At 43.4% G+C, this 25,613-nt stretch overlaps 1 protein-coding gene across 3 annotated transcripts in view; it reads left to right on the top strand.

Annotated features, from left to right (window-relative positions):
- Positions 1-21,904, top strand: part of scn1lab (sodium channel, voltage-gated, type I like, alpha b) — a 48,946-nt gene extending 27,042 nt beyond the window's left edge. For 2 of the 3 annotated variants that reach the window (XM_030354872.1, XM_030354873.1), the window contains exons 15-26: positions 2,011-2,367; positions 4,073-4,633; positions 8,073-8,208; positions 8,815-8,969; positions 9,272-9,445; positions 10,166-10,288; positions 12,088-12,363; positions 14,646-14,699; positions 15,134-15,271; positions 16,568-16,672; positions 17,968-18,238; positions 19,163-21,904. In XM_030354872.1, coding sequence (XP_030210732.1) covers positions 2,011-2,367; positions 4,073-4,633; positions 8,073-8,208; positions 8,815-8,969; positions 9,272-9,445; positions 10,166-10,288; positions 12,088-12,363; positions 14,646-14,699; positions 15,134-15,271; positions 16,568-16,672; positions 17,968-18,238; positions 19,163-20,352 — 3,540 coding nt within the window. In that variant the 3' untranslated portion in view covers positions 20,353-21,904. The remainder of the gene's footprint in view (positions 1-2,010; positions 2,368-4,072; positions 4,634-8,072; positions 8,209-8,814; positions 8,970-9,271; positions 9,446-10,165; positions 10,289-12,087; positions 12,364-14,645; positions 14,700-15,133; positions 15,272-16,567; positions 16,673-17,967; positions 18,239-19,162) is intronic. The other variant, XM_030354874.1, reaches the window with a different exon arrangement.
- The last annotated feature ends 3,709 nt before the right edge of the window (positions 21,905-25,613 follow it).

The following is a 25,613-nucleotide window of genomic DNA, read 5'->3' as shown; positions in this document are numbered from 1 at the left end:
TCCCCAGGGCCCCGTTTCCCGATAACGATGGATCTTCGCTCGTACGATCATTCTCCCGATGGATCTTGCGATCCATCGATAATTTCTTTGGAGCGTTTCCCGAAACTCCTCTTAACGTGAACGCGCATTCGCTGCACTCACGACGTCGTAGGATTGTAACTGTCTACTGACACGGTGCTTAAATGGGCTCTGTAGGAGGGGGAGACGCAGGAATGTCGCAGGAAAATTGTGTTAAAAAGGGTTAAAATATATCCCCATCAAGGACAACAGCAGAGTAGCCTACGAAAAAAATAGACTGCAATTATATGAATGCTAAAGACATTAAAACACAATTGATTAGGCTTAAACCGACATATATCAGTCCTAATCCTGAATGCACTGTGCGTTTCACGGCATTTTCCCCCCTGAAATAATTCCATATGACAAAAAATTAAAAATAGCTTGTGTGACAACTACATTTATCTTAATGGGCTGATTTCTGAAACATGCTTTGCGCAGCAAAGAGAGCCGACTTAATCTGATTTCCTTGATTGATAATTTGATTGGCTATAAAAGCCCCTCCGGAAATAGGGTAAGGTATGTATTGATGAGGAATACAACGAAGCCCACCGTCTGGCCCCGTGCATCGTTGAGCGCACGATCGGGAGGTGGAAGTTGCGCTTTAGATGCCTTCACAAGTCAGGCGGAGGGCTCCAGTTTTCGCCGGCCAAGTCATGCGCCGTGATATGTGTGACGGCTATGTTGCACAACATTGCAGCTAAGGCTGGGGTGGCATTGCTTGAACCGGAGGACGCTGAGGACGATGACGACGAGGAAGATCGGTGTGAGGACGGCCTCCCTCATAACTACGCGGCTGGTTTTCATGCGCGTCGAAGAGTGATTGAGACTTTTTTTTAACCCCCTCCACCCTCCCACATGTCACTAAACATTCCCGTCAACGTGACCAATCCCCACCATATCCCAGCCTTTTGCCTGCTCCTTTGCTTGTTTTTTATAATTTATTTTATTTCTTTATTTTTAATTTTTTTAATTGTATTTTATTTTGTACATTATTTTATGCTACGTTTTATGAGTAGCCTATGTCAGTCTGCACAAATCCCCCCACTTTCTCTCACACATTTTGAGTGCCCTGCCTGCGCAAACATTTTCTGGACTGTCCCGTTTTATTTTGGCCATTTTAACATCTTTATTAATAAATTAATTAATAATCTTTATTAATTACCAAACTAAGAACATAAAGGCGCAATGCGTTTTACTAAAACGCATCCAATAGACGGAATGTCCGATGGTGTCGCCACTGAGGCTATAGCTGACGATTCTCTTAGAGTCCTACGAGTACCTACGAGCACCCCTGGAGTACTCGTTAGCTACGAGCGTTTTCAAGACGTTCGTTCCCCACGATGCTTTCGGGAAACGCGGTGAAAACTCTACGATGCCCTTTCGACGCACTTCACGATCCACTTAGGCTAACGACGCTTTCGGGAAACGGGGCCCAGGTTAGTCCTAGCCCCTATTATTGAACTCATGGGTATCACTACAATAAGAGTTCATTATAAGCCTTTAATTATAATAAGTTAAGCATTATTATAGAGATGAGTTACAGACAAAATACATCGGGACACGGATGTGAATCGTCATGAAGGCGGGACAGAGCAGGATTTGTTACAGACCTCGTCTTTATTATTATTATTATTATTATTATTATTATTATTATTATTATTATTATTATTATTATTATTATTATTATATCCTTTATTTAACCAGGTTAGTCTCATTGAGTTTAAAATCTATTTTACAAGAGAGACCTGGCCAAGTACAGCAGTACACAGTTACAACATAAAACACAAGAAAAAATACAAGGTCAATATTAAGTGCAATTGTGAAAATACATTATGATTATTGACATTTGCATTTCCAATGGAGTCCAATGCGGTCTTTATGTAAAGTATTACCAAAGCATGTTGATCTGATATTCAAACGCATCGTTGACTCTCTTTCGTCGAATAACAGCTGAGGGTGTTCAAGCTGGCCAAGTCGTGGCCAACCCTCAACATGCTGATCAAGATCATCGGCAACTCGGTGGGTGCCTTGGGCAACCTCACCCTGGTCCTCGCCATCATCGTCTTCATCTTCGCGGTGGTGGGCATGCAGCTCTTCGGCAAGAGCTACAAGGAGTGCGTGTGCAAGATCCACGCCGACTGCAAGCTGCCGCGCTGGCACATGCACGACTTCTTCCACTCGTTCCTCATCGTGTTCCGTGTGCTGTGCGGCGAGTGGATCGAGACCATGTGGGACTGCATGGAGGTGGACGGCCAGAGCGTGTGCCTAATCGTCTTCATGATGGTCATGGTCATCGGCAACCTGGTGGTAGGTCTCCAGTTCGTTGGTTCCTCCGTTGGTAAGACAAACAGAAGAACCAAAATTGAATTTGCTCTGACCCGTGGTGCATTAGGTATAAAGGATCAAATTTGGTACAATTAAATGAAATTATTTATTTAATTTAGGTAAGTGTGTTGTTTTATTGCAGTTGGGTTGAGATGTAAAGTACCTGTTCCCCCCCTTATCACAACTGTCTTTCACTACACCAGTGGCGGCTGGTGGTTTTTAAAGTGAGGGAGGAAGGACTGCGCGCTTGGTTGCCATTGGCCTGCTTGCACTGTTAGTGGTGTATGGTGGCATAAGTATGTGAAACTTAAGTTCTTTCAGGGTGTTTTGGTCAAACTAAAAAATAGCAGGGAGGGATAATTATGTGAAATGATACAAATGCACCAGTGGCAGCATTGCACTTTGAAAGCTGGTGGGCAGCATGATTTGGACTTCAAGGGCAGAAGGAAAGGATGCAAAGCCAATTATTCAAATCAGCCCTACTCTTGATTTGTAAAAGTAAGTAAAATATTCAGGGCCTATCATTTGGCCAATTTTTGCCCTCAATGACTGAAGCTATTGGTTGTATATGGCCATGTTTATTTTCTGCTACAATTGTTTTAAGATAAGTGAAGACACAAGACCAAAAGTGATGCCATTTAAAATGCATCATGCTCTGAATAATTCACTCACAACCTTTCCACAATATCAAACAGAATGGTCAGAGTAACAAACAATTAAAAGAACAACAAGAACATTATTTCACAACTATTTACATCGGCTACAGGGCTCCCGGGCAGGGCTGCCCAGCCGCGGGCTACGGAAACGCCAATATAAGCGAACAGAGCCACACTGTAACACGACGAACAGTAGCGCACCGCTCGGTGGAAAAGAGGCATATGCCTGAGAGGGTTCGTTCCTCGTAGCCTAGACTTGAGGGGATAACCCCTTTATCCAAGCTGCTCCACATCCAGGGCTCCTGCTTATTGGTTCATAGCGCAGCCATGCGCTATGAGCTATGCGCTATATAAATTTCATTTATTATTATTATTATTATTATTATGAACAGACGTAGACGGGATCCAGATCCCTTAGCTAGTCACACCCACTCAGAGGAGGACTTTCCTCCTCTCTCCCATTGAACCCCATGTTATCCGACGGCCTTCAACACTTTCCGGGAAATGAACGGTAGTCAATTGAGGCTGAGGGAGGAACGTCTTCCCTGAAGAAATTGTCAACAGGCAATAGGGGGTGCTAATGTCCCTTTACCGAGGGAAACAAACATTATATATACAAAGGCATTAAAGTAGTCATATTTAAGGGCATTCATTCATTTCAGTTGTATGGGCAATCTACATTTTTTATTCTCGACAATGTCAAGGAGCATCTTCACCTCACTGCAGAAGCCTCCACTGCAATACATTTCAAGGAGCCAAGTAGCCAAGGAAAATCTGAAAAATGGCAGCCGTTTGAAGAAAAGCCTCAAAGACTGGGCTTTCAAGACACTTGTCTTTGAGACTTTTGGTCAAACGAATGCCCTCTTTCAATTCTACTTGGTTTGTTGTTTGGAACTGGAGTAGGGCTAAACGATTAATCGAATTCAAACTGACATTGCGATGTAATAGAACGCGATTTGCAAATCGCAACGGCTGCGATTAAAAATTAAAATTCAGTAGTTAAATAAAGATGTTATGTTCCCGTCCCCCAGGTTCTGAACCTCTTCCTGGCCCTGCTGCTGAGCTCCTTCAGCGCCGATAACCTGGCCGCCACGGACGAGGACAGCGAGATGAACAACCTGCAGATTGCTGTGGGCCGCATCCAGCGCGGCATCGCCTTCTTCAAGGCCGCCATGCGCAAGTTCCTGCGGAGGATCTGCTTCGACGGGGTCGCCGGCAGAGGCAAGGACCAGGCCATGCCCCTGGAGAGCAAGACCGTGGAGGAGTTGCAGAGCAACGGCAAGGGCAACTGCATCTCCTCCAACCACACAGCGGTGGAAGTCATCACCAAGGAGCCCAGCCCGGCGGGGGAGTACCTGAAGGAGGGCAATGGGCGCCCGGGGTGGGGGGGGGTCCTGGGGGTGAGGGTGAGTGACGGCGGGGACAACAGCCCGATGGAGAAATACCCTGTGGAGGACTGCGACTACATGTCCTTCATCCACAACCCCGTCCTGACGGTCACGGTGCCGATCGCCGTGGTGGAGTCGGACTTTGAGAACCCCAACACGGAGGAGTTCAGCAGCGACTCGTCGGATGTGGAAGGCAGCACTGAGGTAGGAGCAGGGTGGGCTTTGTGTGATGGCTGGGTTATTTCTGGTCACACTCTTGTGAAATGTGTAATTGCTGACATTTAACGCAAGCCAGCCTACGTACGACAGGCGACTCGCATAAATGATACGAAAGGGCAGGGACGTTTTGCGCGATTTCAGTCCCAACAGTTTACTCTTGATATATGTTGATGAATTCCTTGACCTATATCCTGAAGCAATTTGAAGCCCTTTTTTTGTTTTTCCAACATTTGGCAGCAAAACGCACATTTTGAAATCTAAATCAAAAATGGGAATTCTGTAAGAAATGCATTTCAATAACATGCAGTAGGAAATATCTGTCAATATCTGACCATATTTTTTTATGCTGATTGCCAGCTCCATGCTAGCCAGAACACGATCAGACTTCAGAATTGGGGAGCAAGCTACCGCAACGATATAAACCGGCCTCTGGGTAGCCTCAGTTAAAAACCAACGCCCCAGAGACTCATTGTAGCGATAGCCCCACGAACTCAGAATACCACTCAGTGCTTTCAATGATTTTGTCTAGCATTCGTTGTAGCACTGAGCATTACGATAAATGCGCTGGATGATCCTTTTTAGATTTTCAATAATTTTTTCTATTTTTCTTGTATCCGTGCTAGTGCTGTCGTGCCTCAAATGAACCGTAACATACTCAAACTTGAGTGGTAGCATACAACGCTACACGCGCTGTTTTCTTTGTATCTGATACAAAAATCTTTGCTATGTGGCCAGGATTTCTACCTTATGATTTGTGGTCCTATGTGTGTAGCTAACCCCTCCTCACCCCCACCCCTTTCCCCCCCCCCCCTCCAACCCCCACCCCCTATTCTGTGGCTCTGTTGATAAAAGTGAAAGTGAAAGCAGGAAATGAATCAGGTTGTATACTGGCTTTCAGTGTGTCTGACTTACCCTGTTTAACCCCCCCCTCCCCCCTCCTCATTTTTTATTGCAGCAGTTTCACAGACGCTCTCAAGGTTTTCAATGAGAGGACGATTGTAAGAGCACCTTATTGCACCTTGCCATAAACTATGAGGACTGCCTATGCCTTTTTATCACAGACAACCGTCTGACTTATCGATTTTTGTTTTAGTACTCATTTTCTTTCCCGTTCTTTGCTTGGTCTGCCCTCCGACAATCCCTCTCCCTCCTACATCCTCTTGCCTATGACTTTCCCCCACCCCCTTCCCGTCCAACCCTACCGTTCACAGCAGCACACCCAGTGCTGTGCTCTTCTACACTTCATGGTTGAGCATCAGACTGCATAGCGGTTCTAGACCGTTGGAATGAGCAACCACCTCTCTCTCTCTCTCTCTCTCTCCCTCTCTCCCTTTCTCTCCATGTCCATGTTTTTATCATTCATTTCAGTTCATTTTTGAGTCCATTGCTCTTTTTTTTATGAATTAAAAAAAATAAAAATAATTACGAGTTCAGATGGGAGAAGCGTTGAGGGGAATGAAGGGGTATTAAACTAAGGGGACGTAATTGACGGAAGAGGAATGAATTCGGCTGTAATCAGACAAATTCTTTGTTCTGGTACCATGTGCAATGCATATCTTGTACTCGTACTGTTTCTGTGATGCTTAAGACATAATGGAATGATGAAGGATTCTGATGAAAAAGATAAATGATTCCCGATTTGCTATTTCGAAAGGATAAACAAGGTTTCACGGCATTTTATCTTCTGATAATGTTGGTACTTTTAAAGGATGGGCATTTTTATAAAGAGGACATTTCGATATTATTCGGGAATAAATGGAAATAAAATGCCCTCAATGATTCAATACTTTGTTTTAATCATATAGTCATCTGTTATTCTAAGCCTGTGTTATCCATTTTGTGTTGTTCAAACTGAAAATAAGTTTGCATTTTTTAAAGTTGAATGCACCAAAACACAGCTGCAACAAATGAACAACGTATTATACCTGGTCATCGGTTTTTATGATGCGATATGTGGATAGGTAGCTAAGAAGCAGTTTAAAGTACTGACACAGAGCTAAATATTAAAGGGGTACCATCACGCTCTTATTTTCTAATACAAGGGAGTACTGCTTCATTTGCTGCCATACAATTTTTTTGCAGTTAAAAACGGGTTGATATTGCAAGGCAGTACGCTCTAATATTAAGAAAATTGCTGAGCGTGACAGTATCCCTTAAAGAGAAGCAGAGTTGGTAGTGGTGGTAGATGGAGTATTTATTGCTGAGCAGCATGCTTCCATCATCCTCATGCCGTATTAGCTGGGTCCCACCGCAATCAGGGCTGCTGCACTGTCTAGGATTACATGTTCCACAACTTTGCCTGCTAGCATAATGACCCCATAGTTTAGCATTGTGAGGAAGTTTATTTTTGGAAATAACTTTGGAAAACACTCAAACAGACTAGATACAGGTATTGATAAGTATATATTTTGGTGTGACCATATGCTGATGATGGCATAATATACCAACTCAAAAATATTATTTTGAAAGATGAGCTGTGAGTGATGTCAGTTAATTTTCAGAGATTGCAATGAAGCCCTTTGCGCCCAAAAAACTGTTTGTAGTTTTTATTAATTATCCATACTGAGGAAATAGTACAGCGCTTTGATTTCTTTAAAGCTCATGTATTATCAAGTGCTAATCAAACATATTTTACCCACGAGGCAAAATAGCGCCACATCACATGCGGTCTTATTAACAGTGCACAGAACTATTTTTTGCTGGTAAGCTAATGTGGTCACCGTCCACGTAAACACAAACGGATGAAGCCTGTAAAATGCTTTGAGGAATGTAAAAAAGGAACGCGTCTTTTCATGTCATTGTGGAGAATGTTCAGTGTGTATTCCTTCTGGCGGGAAGGGTCATAGGTTATGTTGACTGGAATGATTCGCTGTGATCACAAATTTGGAAACAGGCTAAATTCTGGAAAAACCTGGGTATTTTCTCCATGGACATGAAAAGACTTGGGCACATGTTATGCTTTGTACTATTTCAGCCTTGGATTGTTAATGCATTGGAAAACTGCATGCAACTCCTCAAATAGAGGTCTCCTCAGAAGTACCAACAGCGCTTTATCTGCAAGGCCTGCATCCCCATCACGCATGACCACAGAGGTAGCGCCTTAATCCGATTTGACCCAGAAAAACCAAACTAAATTACCATCAAAGCCTGTAGGTACTTTTGATTGATGCTGCATGTGATTAAGATGAAACATGAGAATAATGATGAGAATCCGACCGAAGAGACCAACTCTATGAGCTAGTGCTGTTTCTAACATGCAGATTAAGATGTCAAGTGGCACTGTAAATGACGGGACATGGCATAAATGACCAGTGACACTTAAGCTCAGAAGGTTGGCTCCGATGTGGCCTGGATTTATGATTTTGTATTTTTTTGTGTTTTCCTTCCCCCTTCCCTTCCCCTTTACCCCCCCGGCCCGGATCAGAAAATAGACATCGAGCCCAGACCCCCGAGCTCCTCTGAGGGGAGCACAGTGGACATCCGACCCCCCGGGGAGGGGTGCGAGTCAGAGGAGATGGAGCCTGAGGAGTCCATGGACCCGGCGGCCTGCTTCACCGATGGTGAGATGGAAGGGGAGACAAGGGGGAGGTGGATGGCTGGGAGTGTGGGTGTACTGCAAAGAGGAACAGTGCGGATGATTCGTCTCACTCACGGCTGCATACTTTGTTTATTTCCCTTACTGAGTAAACATAGATTTGAAGGAGACTATCCAATGAAGGCAGCGGTGTACAGAATTTCCTACACTATGTGTTCGGTGTTCAATATAATTGAATGTTTTTTGGCCAAAAAATTAAAATGATCAGTTGAGACTATGCAAGAATCTTTGGTTATATTTGTTGAAATTCTCTTAACATCTTGACAGTAATAAATATTCAAATTCTCTGACAAAAAGGGAAAAAAATTCTCTATCAGTGGATGTCGCATGCTGGTAATAAACCCGTCACTCATTGCGTACTACCTGAGACGTCCAGCATTGCTTAAACTATAGAGCTAATAGCTAACTTGTTTTGGGGGCATGGCTGTAGAGGAAGGCATGAAGGGAGGGTTTGGATTTTTTTTCGGTTGGATACTCTAAAAACCTAGCTCACTCAGGCCAGTTTCTCCAAATTGCCCTTCCTAGATTTAAGAACCTGCAGTTTTACAGTTTTTATTTTTCTCACCGACAGGCTGCGTGCGCAGGTTCCAGTGTTGCCAGGTGAGTGTGGAGGAAGGCTGGTGGAAGAGCTGGTGGACGCTGAGGAAGACCTGCTTCATCATAGTGGAGCACAACTGGTTTGAGTCATTCATCATCTTCATGATCCTGCTCAGCAGTGGAGCCCTGGTAAGCTGGTGTGCATATTCAAGTGTCTTTGATTTGTGTGCATTTCCAATGGCTATTCATCCACACTTATCTGTACAAATATCTGAAAAAGTTGACGGTGGTAATAGTCTCCTTTGAGGACAACATACTTCCTTAACTCCTATTGTGTCATTCGTAGTGAATTCAGACACATGTCTTTTATTATTTATGCCCATAAACAAGCCTTCAGACTGCGGACATTGGGGTGTTTGACTTCAATCTGGGGGTTCTGGGTTCAAACACCAAAATAATCCCTTCTGACTGAAGACTGCTTGTTTTGGCAGGCCTTTGAGGACATTTACATTGAGCAGCGGCGGACAGTGAAGACCATGCTGGAGTACGCAGACAAGGTGTTCACGTACGTCTTCATCCTGGAGATGCTGTTGAAGTGGGTGGCGTATGGTTTCGTCAAGTACTTCACCAACGCCTGGTGCTGGCTGGACTTTCTTATTGTTGATGTATGTATTCAGCCAACCAATCACATTTGATTTTGCCTGTTAGCCCGTTTGATTATTATTATTAGAAGGCATTTAATGCCAATTGTATGTTTTGTTATTCTTTTTGTAATTATTTATTGCCCTGATTTCCCCTCTTGGATCAATAAAGTATTATCACGTATCATTTAAGTTAAGCTTATATTATCTTAGCAGAGCTTAGCTACATTGGTTTTGGTCAAATTTAATGCTGGAATAGTTTATTTTTAGCTTAGCTCAATTGTTCATCTCTATAGTTTAGCTTGGCTTAGTTTAGCTTAACATAGCTACAAACAATTATAGCTGATTGAATCTGAGCATCGGCAGTTTGCTAATATCGCTAAAATGAATGTCCTTGATGAAGTACACTATCTTCTTAAGTTGTGTTGATTGAATTTCCTCACTCTGTGGGCTGCAGGTTTTTTAAAGGCTGGTTTATACTTACCAAAGCCGTAATACTGCATATCTATGAACTTCTGGTAAAAAAAGCAAAGAAAAACATATTTTGTCTGTTTTCATAAAGGTCACTTGATCCACAACTTGGTTTTGGCTAAAAAACACTGTTTACACCCTTTTGGTGCTGTTATGAATATTATGAACATAATTATTTTTTTGAGTTTAAACTATATTGGAACACTATAGGACCGTACTTTATATCAGGTTTTATTCAGTCTCCCCTTGCACATCTCCCCTTTCTTCAAACAGGTCTCTATTGTTAGCTTGGTGGCTAATGCACTGGGCTATTCTGAGCTGAGCGCCATTAAATCTCTGCGAACACTGCGGGCCCTTCGACCCCTGAGGGCCCTTTCCCGGTTCGAGGGCATGAGGGTAAGTAGTACGGCGGGAGGTACGGGGAGGTCAGCCTACTAGCTAAATAGAATGGCCTCTATACGAGTAGAGATGCATCAGTTCCAATGTTGATAAGGATTCAGTGTAAATGCTTTTAGTTGACGCAAATGATCTGCGGTAACAATTCTGTAGATTGAGACCATTGATTTGGCGTTATTAGAGCATAATGATTGACATAATTTTTTTAATCTTTTTATATTTGCTATATATTAATAGTTAATAGATACTTTAAGGATTGATAGGATTAATCTATGATTAATGATGAGTCTATTAGCAGATGCAGCTATTTAGTCGATTTACTCATGCAGGTTTAGGGCGAGGGTCGAGGGCTCCGAAAACATTTATTTGCATATTCTGAGGAGAATCCTACAGAGCTCAACGCACTGCAAAAAGAATACATGCAAATATGCAAAACACAGGCAAATAGCCAACGTCTTCATCAATTTGACAACACAACAAATTACAGAAACGAGTGCAAATACCCCCAAAAATACGATAACGGAAATATGTCCAGAGGACACTAAAAGTGTTGAACACAGGCAGAACAGGCTTGTTCAGGCAACCACGCTTTGTGACTAATGACGTTATGAAGTCGGCTATGCGTCAATGGTGTTGAAAATGAGCTCAAATGTAAGTGTTTTTTGGTTTATTTTAACACTGTGATCGCATGATTCAGATATGATTGCAGGGTCCAGGCGTGTTCATCACTTAAGTGTTCTCTGGAAGCACCTCCGCTATTGTTCGGTGTAATTGCACGAGTTTCTGTAATGTGTGTCTGAATTGGGTTGCGTCGTCTGAATTTGAAGTGCGCTTTCTAAATGCTGAACATATGAAGATCTTCTCTTCATGTTCGCTTGTTTGATCTATTTGCATGTTTTCTTAAGTTGCACTGACTTGTCAAATTAATTTAGTTATTTCCTTATTTGCTTGTTTGGTCTGTTCGCATCTTTTCTTAGGTTGTAGTGTGTTGTGGTCAAAATAATTAAAATGTTTTCCTTTTCTGTTTTGTGCATTTGCATGTTTCCTAAGATGCAGTGCTGTGAGCCTTGAAGGCTCCTGTAGGATACCTAGATCGCATGCCTTGCAGCTCTGTCAATTATTCTTCCCTCTCTGGTTTAAATGCTTTTTTCCCTCTCTCTGCATGCGTTTCTCCACATTGTGTCAATGGAATAATTTATGACTGTATATAGTTGTTGTAGTTTTTTCTAACTCTGCTTTTGTGGTGCTCTTGGATCTGTAATTGATTTCTTTGTTGTTCTGTCTTCTTTCATTTACAGTCAAACAAAATGTTGTGACTTCATCCCGCCTCTAAGGTTTTTTTCTGTTTTTGCTTTTTTATCTCTCAAATGTGATGTCATCTTCCTTTCCGACTGTCTCTTTTGATTGAACTCTCCTTATTTAGGAACATATTAATGCTAAGACATTGTTTAAGTGTATGCAATCTAATTAGGACATACAGAACGAATAACAATAGATTTTCTAAAGCTTCACAGGGCTTACACTTTTAAATGGTGAAAATGTAACTGCCATTTTTAACAACTGTAATTCAGAATTCAAAAACTATTAACACAACCCCTTAGTTTAAGTTGTATTTTCAACTTCTACAGAAATGCTGGTTGTGAAAAAATGTAATTAAATATAATCTAAACCAGAATTTTGGGAAAAATATCAACAAAGCTATCAAACCATGGCAGCTGAAGAAGGTTTGAGAGGACGATGACGACGTCACATGACCATTAAACTGCTGTTTCCCTGCGTGGGGGCGGACCCTCTCCCAGGTGGTGGTGAACGCTCTGCTGGGTGCCATCCCGTCCATCATGAACGTGCTACTGGTGTGCCTCATCTTCTGGCTCATCTTCAGCATCATGGGCGTAAACCTGTTCGCCGGCAAGTACTACTACTGCGTCAACACCACCAACGACGAGGTGTTCCCCATTGACGTGGTCAACAACCGCAGCGAGTGCCTGGCGCTGGTCAACGACAGCGCGCGCTGGAAGAACGTCAAGATCAACTTCGACAACGTGGGCGCAGGCTATCTGGCGCTGCTGCAGGTGGTGAGTCTCTGTTGCGGCATGCACGAGTGTAATACGCTATGTGTATTTTCTTTTTGTCCTTGCTTGCATTGCCATGTGTAACTGATGGCCTGATTAAACATCATTAGTTAATTTTTTCTAGATGATTAGTTAACTCTTAAAGGTCCCATGACATACAGCAAGGTGTGAGTGTGATTAGCTGTTACAAGCCGTTTTGAAAATCTGGCTCTTATGACATCACAAGTGGGCGTGTCCAGCTAGATGTATGACGGATAGATCAGTCTACCAGCCTACCCAGTGGACTGTAGCAAACGTTGCTCATCTATCCGTCACACATCTAGGTTCATTCATAAGAGCCATATTTTCAAAACTGCTAATCACACTCACACCTGGTGGCATGTCATGGGACCTTTGAGGAACATGTCCATGCTTATGTTAGTCAATGCTTATTACTGCATTAACCAATGTTTTTTTAACGGTTAATAAACAAGACCTTATTGTAAAGTTCACCAAGAGGTTTCTCCAAAGTGACAATTAGTGTCCATAATGCTGTATATCTTTTTATTTTGGTCCTTGCTTGCATTGCTATGTGTAACTATATATATTCGTATGTCACAAAGTACATCTCAATACTGTTAAATTACTAAGCTTGTGTCCTCTAGCCATGCCAGTGCTTCGCTGTTCAGGGTAGACAGTGCCTGGAGACCAGGGCACTGGTACTGGGGCAGTCGTTTATGATGTGATCAGCCGTTTGCTCTGGGGCTCCACAGGGGCAGTCAGGGGCATCACAAAGGTTCATCCTGTGCATGTTGGCTCTGAGGCGTCCATGTCCTGTCCGGCATCTGTTAAGTCGTACCCTGGATTTTCGGTTGAGGTTGTGTCCTGCAGGCCTTGTGGACGGTGTTTCGATGTAGCCATGTAGCTTAGTGTTGGCTTGGCTCCACTGTTTGGTCCATTGTGTGATGGTCCAGGACCCAGGTGGCTGGCCATTTGCCTCATGCAGCAGGCCCCGGAGTCTTGCAGAGATTGGTTCCCTCGACGGTAGGCGTGGTGGTGGGTCGTTTGAGTTGATGTCGTGGTGGAGTAGGTGGCTGGCTCTGCGTTGAGCTCTCTGTGCAAGGTTAAGGCAGGCTGCTTCACGACGGATGGCTGGTGGTGGGATTCCGCTGAGGATTGGTAAGTATGAGGTTGGTGTAGATTTTATGCATCCTGAAACTATCCACATGCTGTGGTTGAGGGCTGTGTCAAGCTTGGAGGTGTGAGTGGATTTGCACCAAATAGGTGCACAGTATTCTGCTGTTGAGTAGGCCAGTGCCAGAGTAGCAGTCCGGAGTACAGGGAAACTTGCTCCCCACGAGGTTCCGCAGAGACGGTGAATGAGGCAGTTTCTTGCTTCCACCTTGGCTCTGACTTGCTGGAGGTGTTGTTTATAGGTTAGGGTTCTATCCAGAGTAACACCCAAGTATTTTGGTGACTTTTCAAATGGGATGATGTTTCCTGCACATTTGACTTCTAGTTGGATGTTGGCAAAATGGAAGGTGCTGCTGACAGTTTTGGTTTCTTCATTTTCAGTCGCCAGTTGATAAAGTATTTGTTCAGATTAGTAAGATCATCAGTTAAGGTGTCATTTAGTGAGCTAAAGGAAGTTCCGGTAGTTAGGAGTGCGATGTCGTCTGCATCGCACTATGTGTAACTGAAGACATTAGTAAACATGAACACCATTAGTTAACATTTGCTAGACGATTAGTTAACTCTTAATTAACTAAGTCAACGCTTATTACTGCATTAACTACTACTTCAATTACGGGGGTTTCTCTTAAGTAACATTAAGTGTGTTACACGCTATATCCTTTCATTTTTGTCCTTGCATGCATTGCCGTGTGTAAATTAAGGCTTTTTTATCGGTGCACATGGTTTGGTAACATTTTACAACCATTAACTAACATGACTAACATGCAGTAATAAGCAGTATTATATAGCATTAGCATAGGGGATAGCTTTAGGGGTAGTGGGTAGGGTTAAGGTGTTACACCTAAATAATGTATAATGAAGCTAAATATTTATTTAGCTTCCTTATTGTAAAGTTCAACCAGAGGTTTCTCCGAAGTGATTTACTCTAGAAAATACAATTTCTTTGGGAATAGAATCCGTAGCCCCCTAATGGGTTGAGATGAGGTCGGCAAGAACAATTCTGCTAAATGAGGAAGGATAAAGTCCCTGAAGGTAATCACTAGAGGACAAACCACACTCTCCCGCTCACTTCCTCCCTCTCTCTCCCCCTTTATTCCTCTCTCTGCTCCTAGGCAACGTTTAAGGGTTGGATGGACATCATGTATGCTGCCGTGGACTCTCGCAACGTAAGCTCACTCTCTCTCTCTCTCTCTCTCACTCTCGCTCTCGCTCTCCGAGATTTGGTGAGGGAAACAAAAGGCATGAAGCGGACTCTGCTTAAGCTTCTGCTCAGAGGCATGAAGAGCGATATCACACCTGACCTCTCCGTAGATTATCAGCTCCTCTGTGACATTGGCTCAATGGCCTGCTGCTTGGACAATAAATAAAATGATAAAATAAATTATTTGCGTAAAATGAACCTTCAAGGTGTTATAAATACTTAAGCAATGTGATATGTTGATATTTGTTGAACGAATTATGTCATTTTTTAACGTGTTTCTCTAAATTAGTTTGTAAAAAAAAAAAAAAATTAAACAATTTTACATTTCACTTACATTTGAATGTATCTATGCATAAAATGTATAATTTCAGTTAATTTCAACATTTGCCCCGGCTTTAGTTGGAGGATCAACCGGAGTATGAGGTGAACCTCTACATGTACCTCTATTTCGTCATCTTCATCATCTTCGGCTCCTTCTTCACCCTCAACCTCTTCATCGGTGTCATCATCGACAACTTCAACCAGCAGAAGAAAAAGATGAGTTTATTTGAAAGATATATAAATATATATTTTTTAATCGCCACGGATGTCACACTTCGGTCGACACTTTTTTGAGTCTGAATTCAAAAGTTTCAGTTAATATACATTTGGGCTACGCCAAAATAAAAAATCTAAATGTGTGTCACCGAAAATAAGTAGAACGAGCACTGCTGTTGCTAGCGGCAACATTATTGCTAACGATCCATCTGCTGTCGACAACGACGCCTTTCAGGGCAGTTGTTGGCGAAACCGCACGGGTGACAAAGGTCCGGTCATTATATATAATCACACAGTACATTAAATACACATCATATATATGGCATAAGGGCTAGCGCCAGGCTAGAACAAAGTGGGCCCCCCCCGCTGTTGGCCGTGAGGGTAACACGTCAGCCTTCTTCAGGAGCCATCATTATTTCTTTCCTGGAGGAGAAAAACTGCGGTTGCCACAGACGTTTTAGAACACTGTCGCCATATGAGTCACCGGCACAAACTTGACACACTCATGCACACACACGCGAGGTTGCAGACATACACATACAGGCGCGCACACACACACACACACGCACGCACACATGCACACTGTGTGTGCACATAGACTCAAGACACAGGCATGAGTCCACACACACACACACACACACACACACACACACACACACACACACACACACACACACACACACACACACACACACACACACACACGAGTAAACAACACACACACAAACGAGTATAGAAGAACCCAAAAACTAGTACACACACACACACACACACACACACACACACACACACACACACAATGTCACAGCGGTTACTAACAATGATGAAGGGGAGGTAATGGGGTCCACACGAGGAGACTGTAAAATGGGCTGTGTGTGGGTGGGTGTGTACGTGGGTGTGTGTGGAGCACTGAGGGGCCTACTGACATCGGTTTTTCTCATAGTGTATAGAGTGCACATATAGTTTTGTATTCTTGTCATGTCTTTCTGGACTATTTTGTACCTTTTTGCAACAATCCTTTCATTGGTGAAATGTTCCTAATGGCGAAGAGGGATGTTGTTTTTGTCTTCTTCAAAGTAAAGTCTATATATTTCGTAATGGATCATTTGCATTATTGAGCAAGTGTGGTTTCCTGCGGCGTATCTACTCCAAAGTCCCCACGGTCTCATCTCAGCCACATCAGAATCAAATTAAAACTGTTCATACATAGTGCTTTAATAGTTTACTGTTAACAGCGTTTCAGAGGTTTTGGGTTCATGGTTCTGACCAGACTGTGTTTTCTTTTCGCGCCTTTACTTTGGAGGTCAGGATATCTTCATGACGGAGGAGCAGAAGAAATACTACAATGCCATGAAGAAGCTGGGATCCAAGAAGCCCCAGAAGCCCATACCCAGACCTACGGTAAACTTGGAAGACTCCAACAAAGATGAATGGAGTATTAAAGGTGACATATTATACCACCAGGTGTGAGTGTGGTTAGCCATTACAAGACGTTTGGAAAATCTGCCTCTCCTGACATCACAAGTGGGCGTGTCCACCGAGATGAAGGTTTGTATGATAGTTTGCTGGAGTCCACTGGGTAGGCTGGTAGACTGATCTATCCCGCATACATCTAGGTTGACACGCCCACTTGTGATGTCAGAAGAGGCCGATTTTCAAAACGGCTTGTAATGTCTAATCACACTCACACCTAGTGGTATAATATGTCAGCTTTAACCTAAAGTGTATTTGTTGCACAACTCGCATCTTGAAAAAGTATATAATTTTACATGTTTGTTGCACTCAGTTGATTCTAAAAAACACGCTTCCCTATAGTGTCAGAAATCACACTTGAGTGTAAAATCTAAATACCTAAGATTCTTATCTTAAGTCTTTAGATTCATATCTTTAGTAGGATGGCAGATGAGCTGTAATCTGGGCGAACGGGGCGTTTCACTTTGTCATTTCATATTTGTTTCGACCAATCACGTCGCTGGAGGCAGGGATCTGTGAGCGCGTGCTGGCGAACACAAACTCGGCCAGCGGTAGTACACTGTAAAAGTGTCTGTCAAGGTTTCAAATCAACACTGTGTAGAAATACACTGAGTAGAATACTCTTCTGCAAGCCTCATCGACACTGCTGTAACATAGTTGGTCTGCTGAGATTACTTCGACTATAAATGCTAGTTGGATGGCTAATTTACATACATAAATTACACAGTCATTGTAAGTACATTGTTAGTATCGTTGCTAAAATGCAGTTCACTACTTTGGCATTTAGCAAAAATAGGCTTTCAACCAAAGCAGTTGGGTTTTGTTCATACATTTTGAGATTGAGACGATATAGAGCATCTTGGTCAAGGTTGTTATAGTTCGGCTGCAGACAACGGGGTGTGAACCCGGTACCTTTTAGGCCAAAAACAAACAGAGCTCATATTTGTAGCGCCATCCAAGGCCAGTATTTTTCCGCTTGCATTAAAATACCCAAGAATCTCCATGACAAAAAAAAAATTGGGCCAATAACGTAACACCTCAAAACTCTCTTTATCCCCCAACCTGAGCTACTGCCGACTATTTCAGGAGGTAGAGCGGGTTGCCTGGTAACCACAAGGTTGCTAGTTCGATCCCCGGCTGAGCAAGCCACATCAACCATTTTTTTGGGCCAATAACATAACCCTTCAACCCTCCCTTTCGCTGCCCTCCCCGCCCCCCTTCAGAACGCGTTCCAAGGCTTTGTGTTCGACTGCATCACCAAGCAGGCCTTTGACATCGTCATCATGATCCTCATCTGCCTCAACATGGTCACCATGATGGTGGAGACGGACGACCAGGGTGTGGACATGGACTGGGTGCTCTACTGGATCAACCTGGTGTTCATCGTGCTGTTCACGGGCGAGTGCGTGCTCAAGATGGTCTCCCTGCGCCACTACTACTTCACCATCGGCTGGAACGTCTTCGACTTTGTGGTGGTCATCCTGTCCATTGTTGGTGAGCGGGAGGAGGGGGCCATTTTGTTTTTGCCTGTGAAGGGGAAACTCTTGAACATACCCCATAATCTCTACATTTTATCCATTTATTTTATTTCAATTTTCAGTATATATATATATGTATGAATTCTTTTTGTGTGTGCAAATTATTTTTTGGCCATTTTAGTGCTTTATGATGGAGTAAGATAGACAGGAAGGTATATGAGAGAGGGGAGGACATGCAGCAAAGAACAGGGGCAGGAATCAAACCCTGGTCGCTGCAGTCAGGACTAAGCCTTCATTTTAAATTAAGGCGCATTTTGAAAGAATCAAGTTGAAAAAAACCTAGCCTATACGCTGGTTAAAGGATAGCTTACTGCTTAGAGACAGCAAAATATTTGTTGGTATGGTCATTCTTTTTTTTGTCTACTAGCTTCTAGGGTGGCTTATTGCATTGCTGTTTACTATTGATTTAGTCGTTCAGCCGATCCTTTTATCCCGAGTGACTTTCCAGCTCATGGATGGCTAGAGGCTGTGGAATGGGAGATTGATCTAATTACCTTTTTGCGGGAAGTCAAACAACACTATTTGTTCATTGGAACAGTGACCTCGAAGTGAATAGTCAGAGCTAGGGATGGGTTAGCTTTTAGATAATCATAAGGTATCTAAACTAATATTAACATAAAAATGAGATTAAATATAATTATCGTAAGTACACCCTGTTTGTTTATGTCAGTCTCTGTCAAACTTGCCAATTCTCACACTGGACTGCAGGCATCATGTGCTAGCCAAGCATTCGAATAGTGTTCTTATATCCAAATGCACAACTAGCGGAGGAAATGTCCAGTAATCGATTATTGTGGACCAGCCATAGTGACAGAGGCCTCTGGTACTGTCTGAACAGGCTCATCCTGTCGTTGAACTGCTGCATTTGATTCCTCCGCAGGTATGTTTCTGTCAAAAGTCTTCGAGAAGTACTTGGTCTCTCCGACGCTATTCCGCGTCATCCGCCTGGCGCGAATCGGCCGCATCCTGCGCCTGATCAAGGGCGCCAAGGGCATCCGCACACTCCTCTTCGCCCTGATGATGTCCCTGCCGGCTCTCTTCAACATCGGGCTCCTCCTCTTCCTCGTCATGTTCATCTACGCCATCTTTGGCATGTCCAACTTCGCCTACGTCAAGCACGAGTCGGGCATCGACGACATGTTCAACTTCGAGACCTTCGGCAACAGCATGATCTGCCTGTTCCAGATCACCACCTCGGGCGGGTGGGACACCCTGCTGGCGCCCATCCTGAACAAGCGCGAGCCCGACTGCGACAGCCAACTGGAGCACCCGGGCAACCCCAACAAGGGCAACTGCGGCAACCCTTCGGTGGGCATCCTGTTCTTCGTCAGCTACGTCATCATCTGCTTCCTGATCGTGGTCAACATGTACATCGCCGTCATCCTGGAGAACTTTAGCGTGGCCACAGAGGAGAGCGCCGAGCCGCTGAGCGAGGACGACTTTGAGATGTTCTACGAGGTGTGGGAGCGCTTCGACCCCGACGCCACCCAGTTCATCGAGTACGCCCGGCTGTCGGAGTTTGCCGACGCCCTGGACCCGCCGCTGCGGATGCCCAAGCCCAACAAGATCCAGCTGATTGGCATGGACCTGCCCATGGTGAGCGGCGAACGCATCCACTGCCTGGACATCCTCTTCGCGTTCACAAAGCGCGTGCTTGGCGAGGGCGGCGAGATGGACGTGCTGCGCGGGCAGATGGAGGAGCGCTTCATGGCATCCAACCCGTCCAAAGTGTCCTATGAGCCCATCACCTCCACGCTGCGGCGCAAGCAGGAGGACACGTCGGCGCGGATGATCCAGCGGGCGTTCCGGTGCCACCGTGTCCGCCTGGCCATGAAGCGGGCGTCCAAGCTGTACAAGGAGCAGTTGGCGGTGGGCGTGCGGGACCCGGACAAGGACGTGGTGGTCTTTGGCTTGCCCGAGGAGAGCTCGGAGAGGTCGAACAAAACGGATCTCACGCTGTCGACGGCGTCGCCTCCCTCCTACAACAGCGTGACCAAGTCGGCGAAATACGAGCAGGGGGACTCGGAGAAGGAGAACATGGGAATGGACTCACGAGGCAGGAGGCAATAGACAATGTATCCGCCTGGGGGGAAACTAATGAGAATAACTTTTTATGAAGGGGGTGAGTTTGTTTATGTTGCTTGGAAAGACTTATCGACTATCAACTGAAATCTGGACGTTTCGATTTGAATCCGTGACACCGACGGCTATGTGGCACCACGTAAACGATGGAAACTTTGACGGTGAATCAACATAAAAGGAAAGACCCCCAGACAGAGTGGGATTATTATGGGGGTATCAGGGGTTGCTGGGATGGGCTTTGTCTGCAAAACGCTTGTAATCTTTCTCCTTCTGGTTGATGTTCATATTTCAGACACCTGAGTGTGCTACCGTTAAGTTGTCTGTAGCTAGTGCCGCTGCTACTAATCTAGAAATCCAGTGTGTCTTGAATCTAACAATCTCTTTTTATCTGTTAGTATGAATATTTTTTTTAATCATTGTTTCGCAATTGTGAGAATGTGAGCATACTTTGCATTTTAATCACATCCCCAAGGGAAGAAATCAGCCAGTTATTGTCCGAATTTTAACATCAACAACTGAGGCAACCACCTCAACGAATGCTTTCGTGGTTGCTCTTTCGTTTCGTTACGTGTTTTGTTTTTATTTTAATATATTCAATATATATATCAATATAAAAGCAACGTCAAAATCACAAGCGCCATTCTGAAGTACCATGGATATGTACCGTGTGTTGGGTCAGCAAGCCTTCCGTTGATTGTGCGTGAATCTCTCTGCTGTACTCTCGTTGTCGCCCGGTCACCTCCCGCTCAAAGCCGCAGTGTCAGAGAAATAGAAGGACTCGGACGACCCGAGTTTGGAATCAGTAGGACGCCATTTTTTTTATTACCCCAATCTTCATGTTGACTTCTCCCGCCATACACACGCCTACAACAGTTGTACTGAAGTCTCCTCTTCCTCTTGAAAAAAAGAAGAAAGAAAAACGTCGTCCCTCTCTCTTTCTCTCTCGCGCTTCTTTTCGTACGCACTCGTGACTATAACTCTCATTCTGGGGCAATTGACATATGTGCGGAAAAAGGGTTGCCGAATGTTGATATTTGTAACATGCTGGCCAATTATAAACACACCATATGACACATTGGGTATTTGGAGTTTTTGAAAATGTCTGTAAGCCATCATCACTGTTGTTCTCGTTTTCTGTTGATAAAGCGAGTGGTTGTGGTGCAGTGGTTTAGATTGTATGAAGCATAGTGTTTAGACAGCATTGCACTTGCATTTGACCTACTGGCACTTTTCATTCCTCATATGGATCCATGCGTGGCAGCGGTGGTGATGGTGGTGCGTGTGCGTATGTGCGGGTTCGTCCATGTGAGTGTCAGGTCTTCATATGTCTGTTCCATGTCTTTGTAAAAAATGTACATGTGTGTGTTGAAGTGCGACTGAGAGAATGTAAAGTTACTATATTATCGTTTCTCTCTATAGGGAGTGTGTATCTCTGCGTGCGTGTGTGTGTGTGTGTGTGTGAGTATTGTCCAAACTGGACACTGTTCAGATTGCAGACTGATTGATTATAAATAAAATTTATACTGTATATAAGAGTGAATTCACATTTAGACTTTCCTTTTTCTAGAACAGGTTTTTGAGTCCTCTTTCCTTTTCCTTAAAGGTTGGGTATGGGATATGCGAAAGGCCAGCAGATTTTGAAAATACACAACTCAAATGGTCCTACCCCCTCTCCTTCAACGCTGACTCTGACTCCACCCATTCCAAGTTCCTGGACGCGCAATCATGCACGAGCACGAACACAGATGCGCGAGAGCGAGCCAGGCTAGCGTAGGTTTTCGTTAAACAACATGGCAACATTAAAAAAAAAACATGGGGATGGTGGCGTCTTGTCTGCCATGGAAATTGTCTTCTACTGCTAGGTCCAAATGTGGATTAACTAGTTCCAGTAGCTACCGCAGGATAACAACAAACAGGAGCTTGCTCTGGGTCACGAGCTCTGGGTCACGAGTACTGCACGAAGGGGTCGCGCGCGGGGCGCGGGGGAGGGGGAGTGCAGTACGACCGTTTGATTGACGTACTTACTGTCCAATGCAACTCGGTGGCTCTGGAAATCATTGGCTGGAGTTTTTCGAGCCCTGCCCGTTCCACAGATGATTGACTTGTTTAATTTTCATGTCAGTACTTCTAACTCAGTGGCTGTAAGTGGGTTATGATAAGGATTTCAAGTAATTCTGCAAAAATGGCCAAAAAAGCGAATTCCATACCCAACCTTTAAGCTCTTTTCCACCACACCACAGTCCGACTCACATGTTCTTCCGTCGTTAGTGTACACAGGATCCCTGAGGCCAGCCATGGATACGTGCGTCAGCCCGCTTGCTTTATCTTGGTGAACTGAATGCACCATGATGTGACCACTCCCTGACCCCCTGGTAGGCCTGTTGTCATCTGAAAAAAAACTAATCAGGAGCATTTTCTTTTTCTGTAAATACATGGTTATTTTTCCCGTTTGGTTTTCTGTTTCATATGTTTTTTTTAAACTTAATTAACTGTATTTATTGCTTTAACGTGGAGGAAGAGACACACAAAAAGGATCATTAATGTGCTCCATTCATTACAATATAGGCTACTATCAGTTTGATAAACGTAGGACCAGTTTGGTTTGATTTTGTTATAACCAAAGATGTAGTAACTAAACACAAAATATAGACTCCCCCAAATAAAACCTATTCTCGGAACGCCTCGGCCCGGTCCCTCGTAACGCCTTTAACAGGTGTTTTGTCGTTGCCATCAGTGGTAAACCAGCGTTTTTGTGCGCCGCTTTGCGTTTGTGTCTCGCTTCTTTATGCCCTGAGCACCTCACTTTTTTCTTTGCAACAGTTCTATGTGTGGCTATTGAATGTGTTACTTTAGGCAACACGCACAAGCGCGCACACACACACACACACACACACACACACACACACACACACACACACACACACACACACACACACACACACACACACACACACACACACACACACACACACACACACACACGTACAAGTCAATCCGGCAGATCAAGAAATACTAATTAAGAAATAACAAAAAGGTTATTTCTGTGGCCCTACCTTGAGCCTGTGCTTTGTTTGCTCCGTCGGCTCACTGCTGTAGACCAGGCATTCCAGCTCAAACCACAGGACACGGACGCCATTGACCCCCGGCTGTCGCCCAGTATAGTGATGGATGAGATTAGATTACATTTCAGGCTGAATCAAATCACGTACAATGCAACTATTCATGTCTTGTGTTTAACTCCTACAGAATAATACTAGCCATGCAGAATATAGTGCTGCTATCATTATACATTATGGGATATATATTTACTAAGGGGGGATTTCTCTTGAGTGAGCAGGCACACAGTGAAGTCTTTGAAGAGAAAAGGCAACCAGCACATGACCATGAGAAATAACAATAAATAATACATACATATCGCCTACCTGTGGTGGCCTATTGTTATTTTATAAACCATAAATATTGAAATATTGATACTCTTAAGGTGAGTGTCTCAAATAGTATCCACAAAATGTACTGTGTACATAGGCCAGCGATGTGTCTTGAAAATTATATTCTAAATGATCAAGTACCACAGGCAATCAAGCTGCAGCAATAAATAGGCCTACCGAATCCCACCTCAAGTCTTCACCTTTTGCTGATCGCTGGAGGCTGGGAAAACATACTATTCAACCTCGTCTGAATGGAGAACCTAAAGGTACGTTATTAAAAATAAATGAATGAAATGGGTCAAATATGTAAATAGGAAAATAACGGAGTTAATGTCAACTAAATTAAAAAATTTAAATATTTCCATGCTTATCTGATTATTTATCATTGTTTATACATATATATTTTGTCATGTATATATTTATTTAGGCCTATTCCTATTTTTTTTGTTGGCTCAAAGGGAACTGCTTCCAGAACGGATCACGTCGCTAACGGAGTAGGCCTATAGGGAAACCTATAGGGTTAACATCAGGTGGTTTACACCCTTCTTTACAGGTCCATGGTCTACACGCACACGTAAGGCAGTCTAATAATTGCATTTTTTCCCCCGACATTGAACTGCATAGCCCGATTGACCTTCCGACACCGCCATGCGTACATACAGACATTAAAATGCTTTTTAAATGTACATAAATACGCTTCCTAATCCATAACTCTGATGCGACAATTTCGACGCCATATTGGTGAGGCCAAGTAACCAAAACAAGTAAACCGAGGAGCGGCGAATTTAGAGATAAAAAGCAATATAAGGTTTCCCTTTCTGAACCAATTAGACGTTCATATTCATTCCGATTGTATAAAGTACTTTTTCTTTTTATTTCTTTGGTCTGTTGGTAGTCGACAATATCGCGAACGTCTGGTAGCGCGAGACTTGACACAACATCGCGCGCTTACAAAAACAATGCAACGACTCATTTAGGCCCATATAGCCTATATATAAATATTATCATATTTTTGGATAAATATATAAATAAAGTATACCAGAGACGGTTTGTTTATGTGTTTCTATTTTAAATAATCATATTTGCCTCGCGTAAAAGACGCTAATCGCGGAAGGATTTTCCCAATGCATGTATGGTAATGCAAACTTTCTTATTGTCATATGCCATATATATTTAAGCAATAGATCACGACAGGCTGTGGTATGTGCTCATTATACCACTGTTAAGGGGCGTTGTCCGGCCCCGACGCGCAGCGGAGGGCCGGCGACCCCCTTCACAGTGGTAGGCCTATAATGAGCACATACCACTGACTGAAGTGATCTATTGCTTTTATACAACGGTTACTATTATGGCAAAACGAAAGTCATAGACACACTACATTTGAAAAGAAACCAAGAAAGTCAAAGTAGCCGTTTTATTAAATAATACAAAAAAGTAGTCCCTCCTGGCTGCCTTCAAAATGCACGACGGTCGCTATGAAACACACTTTAGCGTCCCTCCGAGAGAAGGCTCGGCTATATATATATATATATATATATATATATATATATATATATATGTATATATATATATATATATATATATATATATAATATGAATGGCTTACGTTCTTTTTCATTTGTAGTTAATGTCAAAAGCTAGATATGAAACTTATTGTTAATACTATTTTATTAATAACAACATGCGGTTCTGGAGCCTGTGAGAGCGACACTTAATTAAAAAAGGGATTTTCATAAGAAAACCTCCCTGGGCAAATGAGAACATATGAAACAAAGTGTTATTTGCCTAGTGTATAACGCATTTGATACATTTATTCATTTG

This window comes from Gadus morhua, chromosome 4 (genome assembly GCF_902167405.1).
Source record: "Gadus morhua chromosome 4, gadMor3.0, whole genome shotgun sequence".
NCBI lineage: Eukaryota > Metazoa > Chordata > Actinopteri > Gadiformes > Gadidae > Gadus > Gadus morhua.
This window is presented reverse-complemented; position numbering and strand designations above follow the sequence as displayed.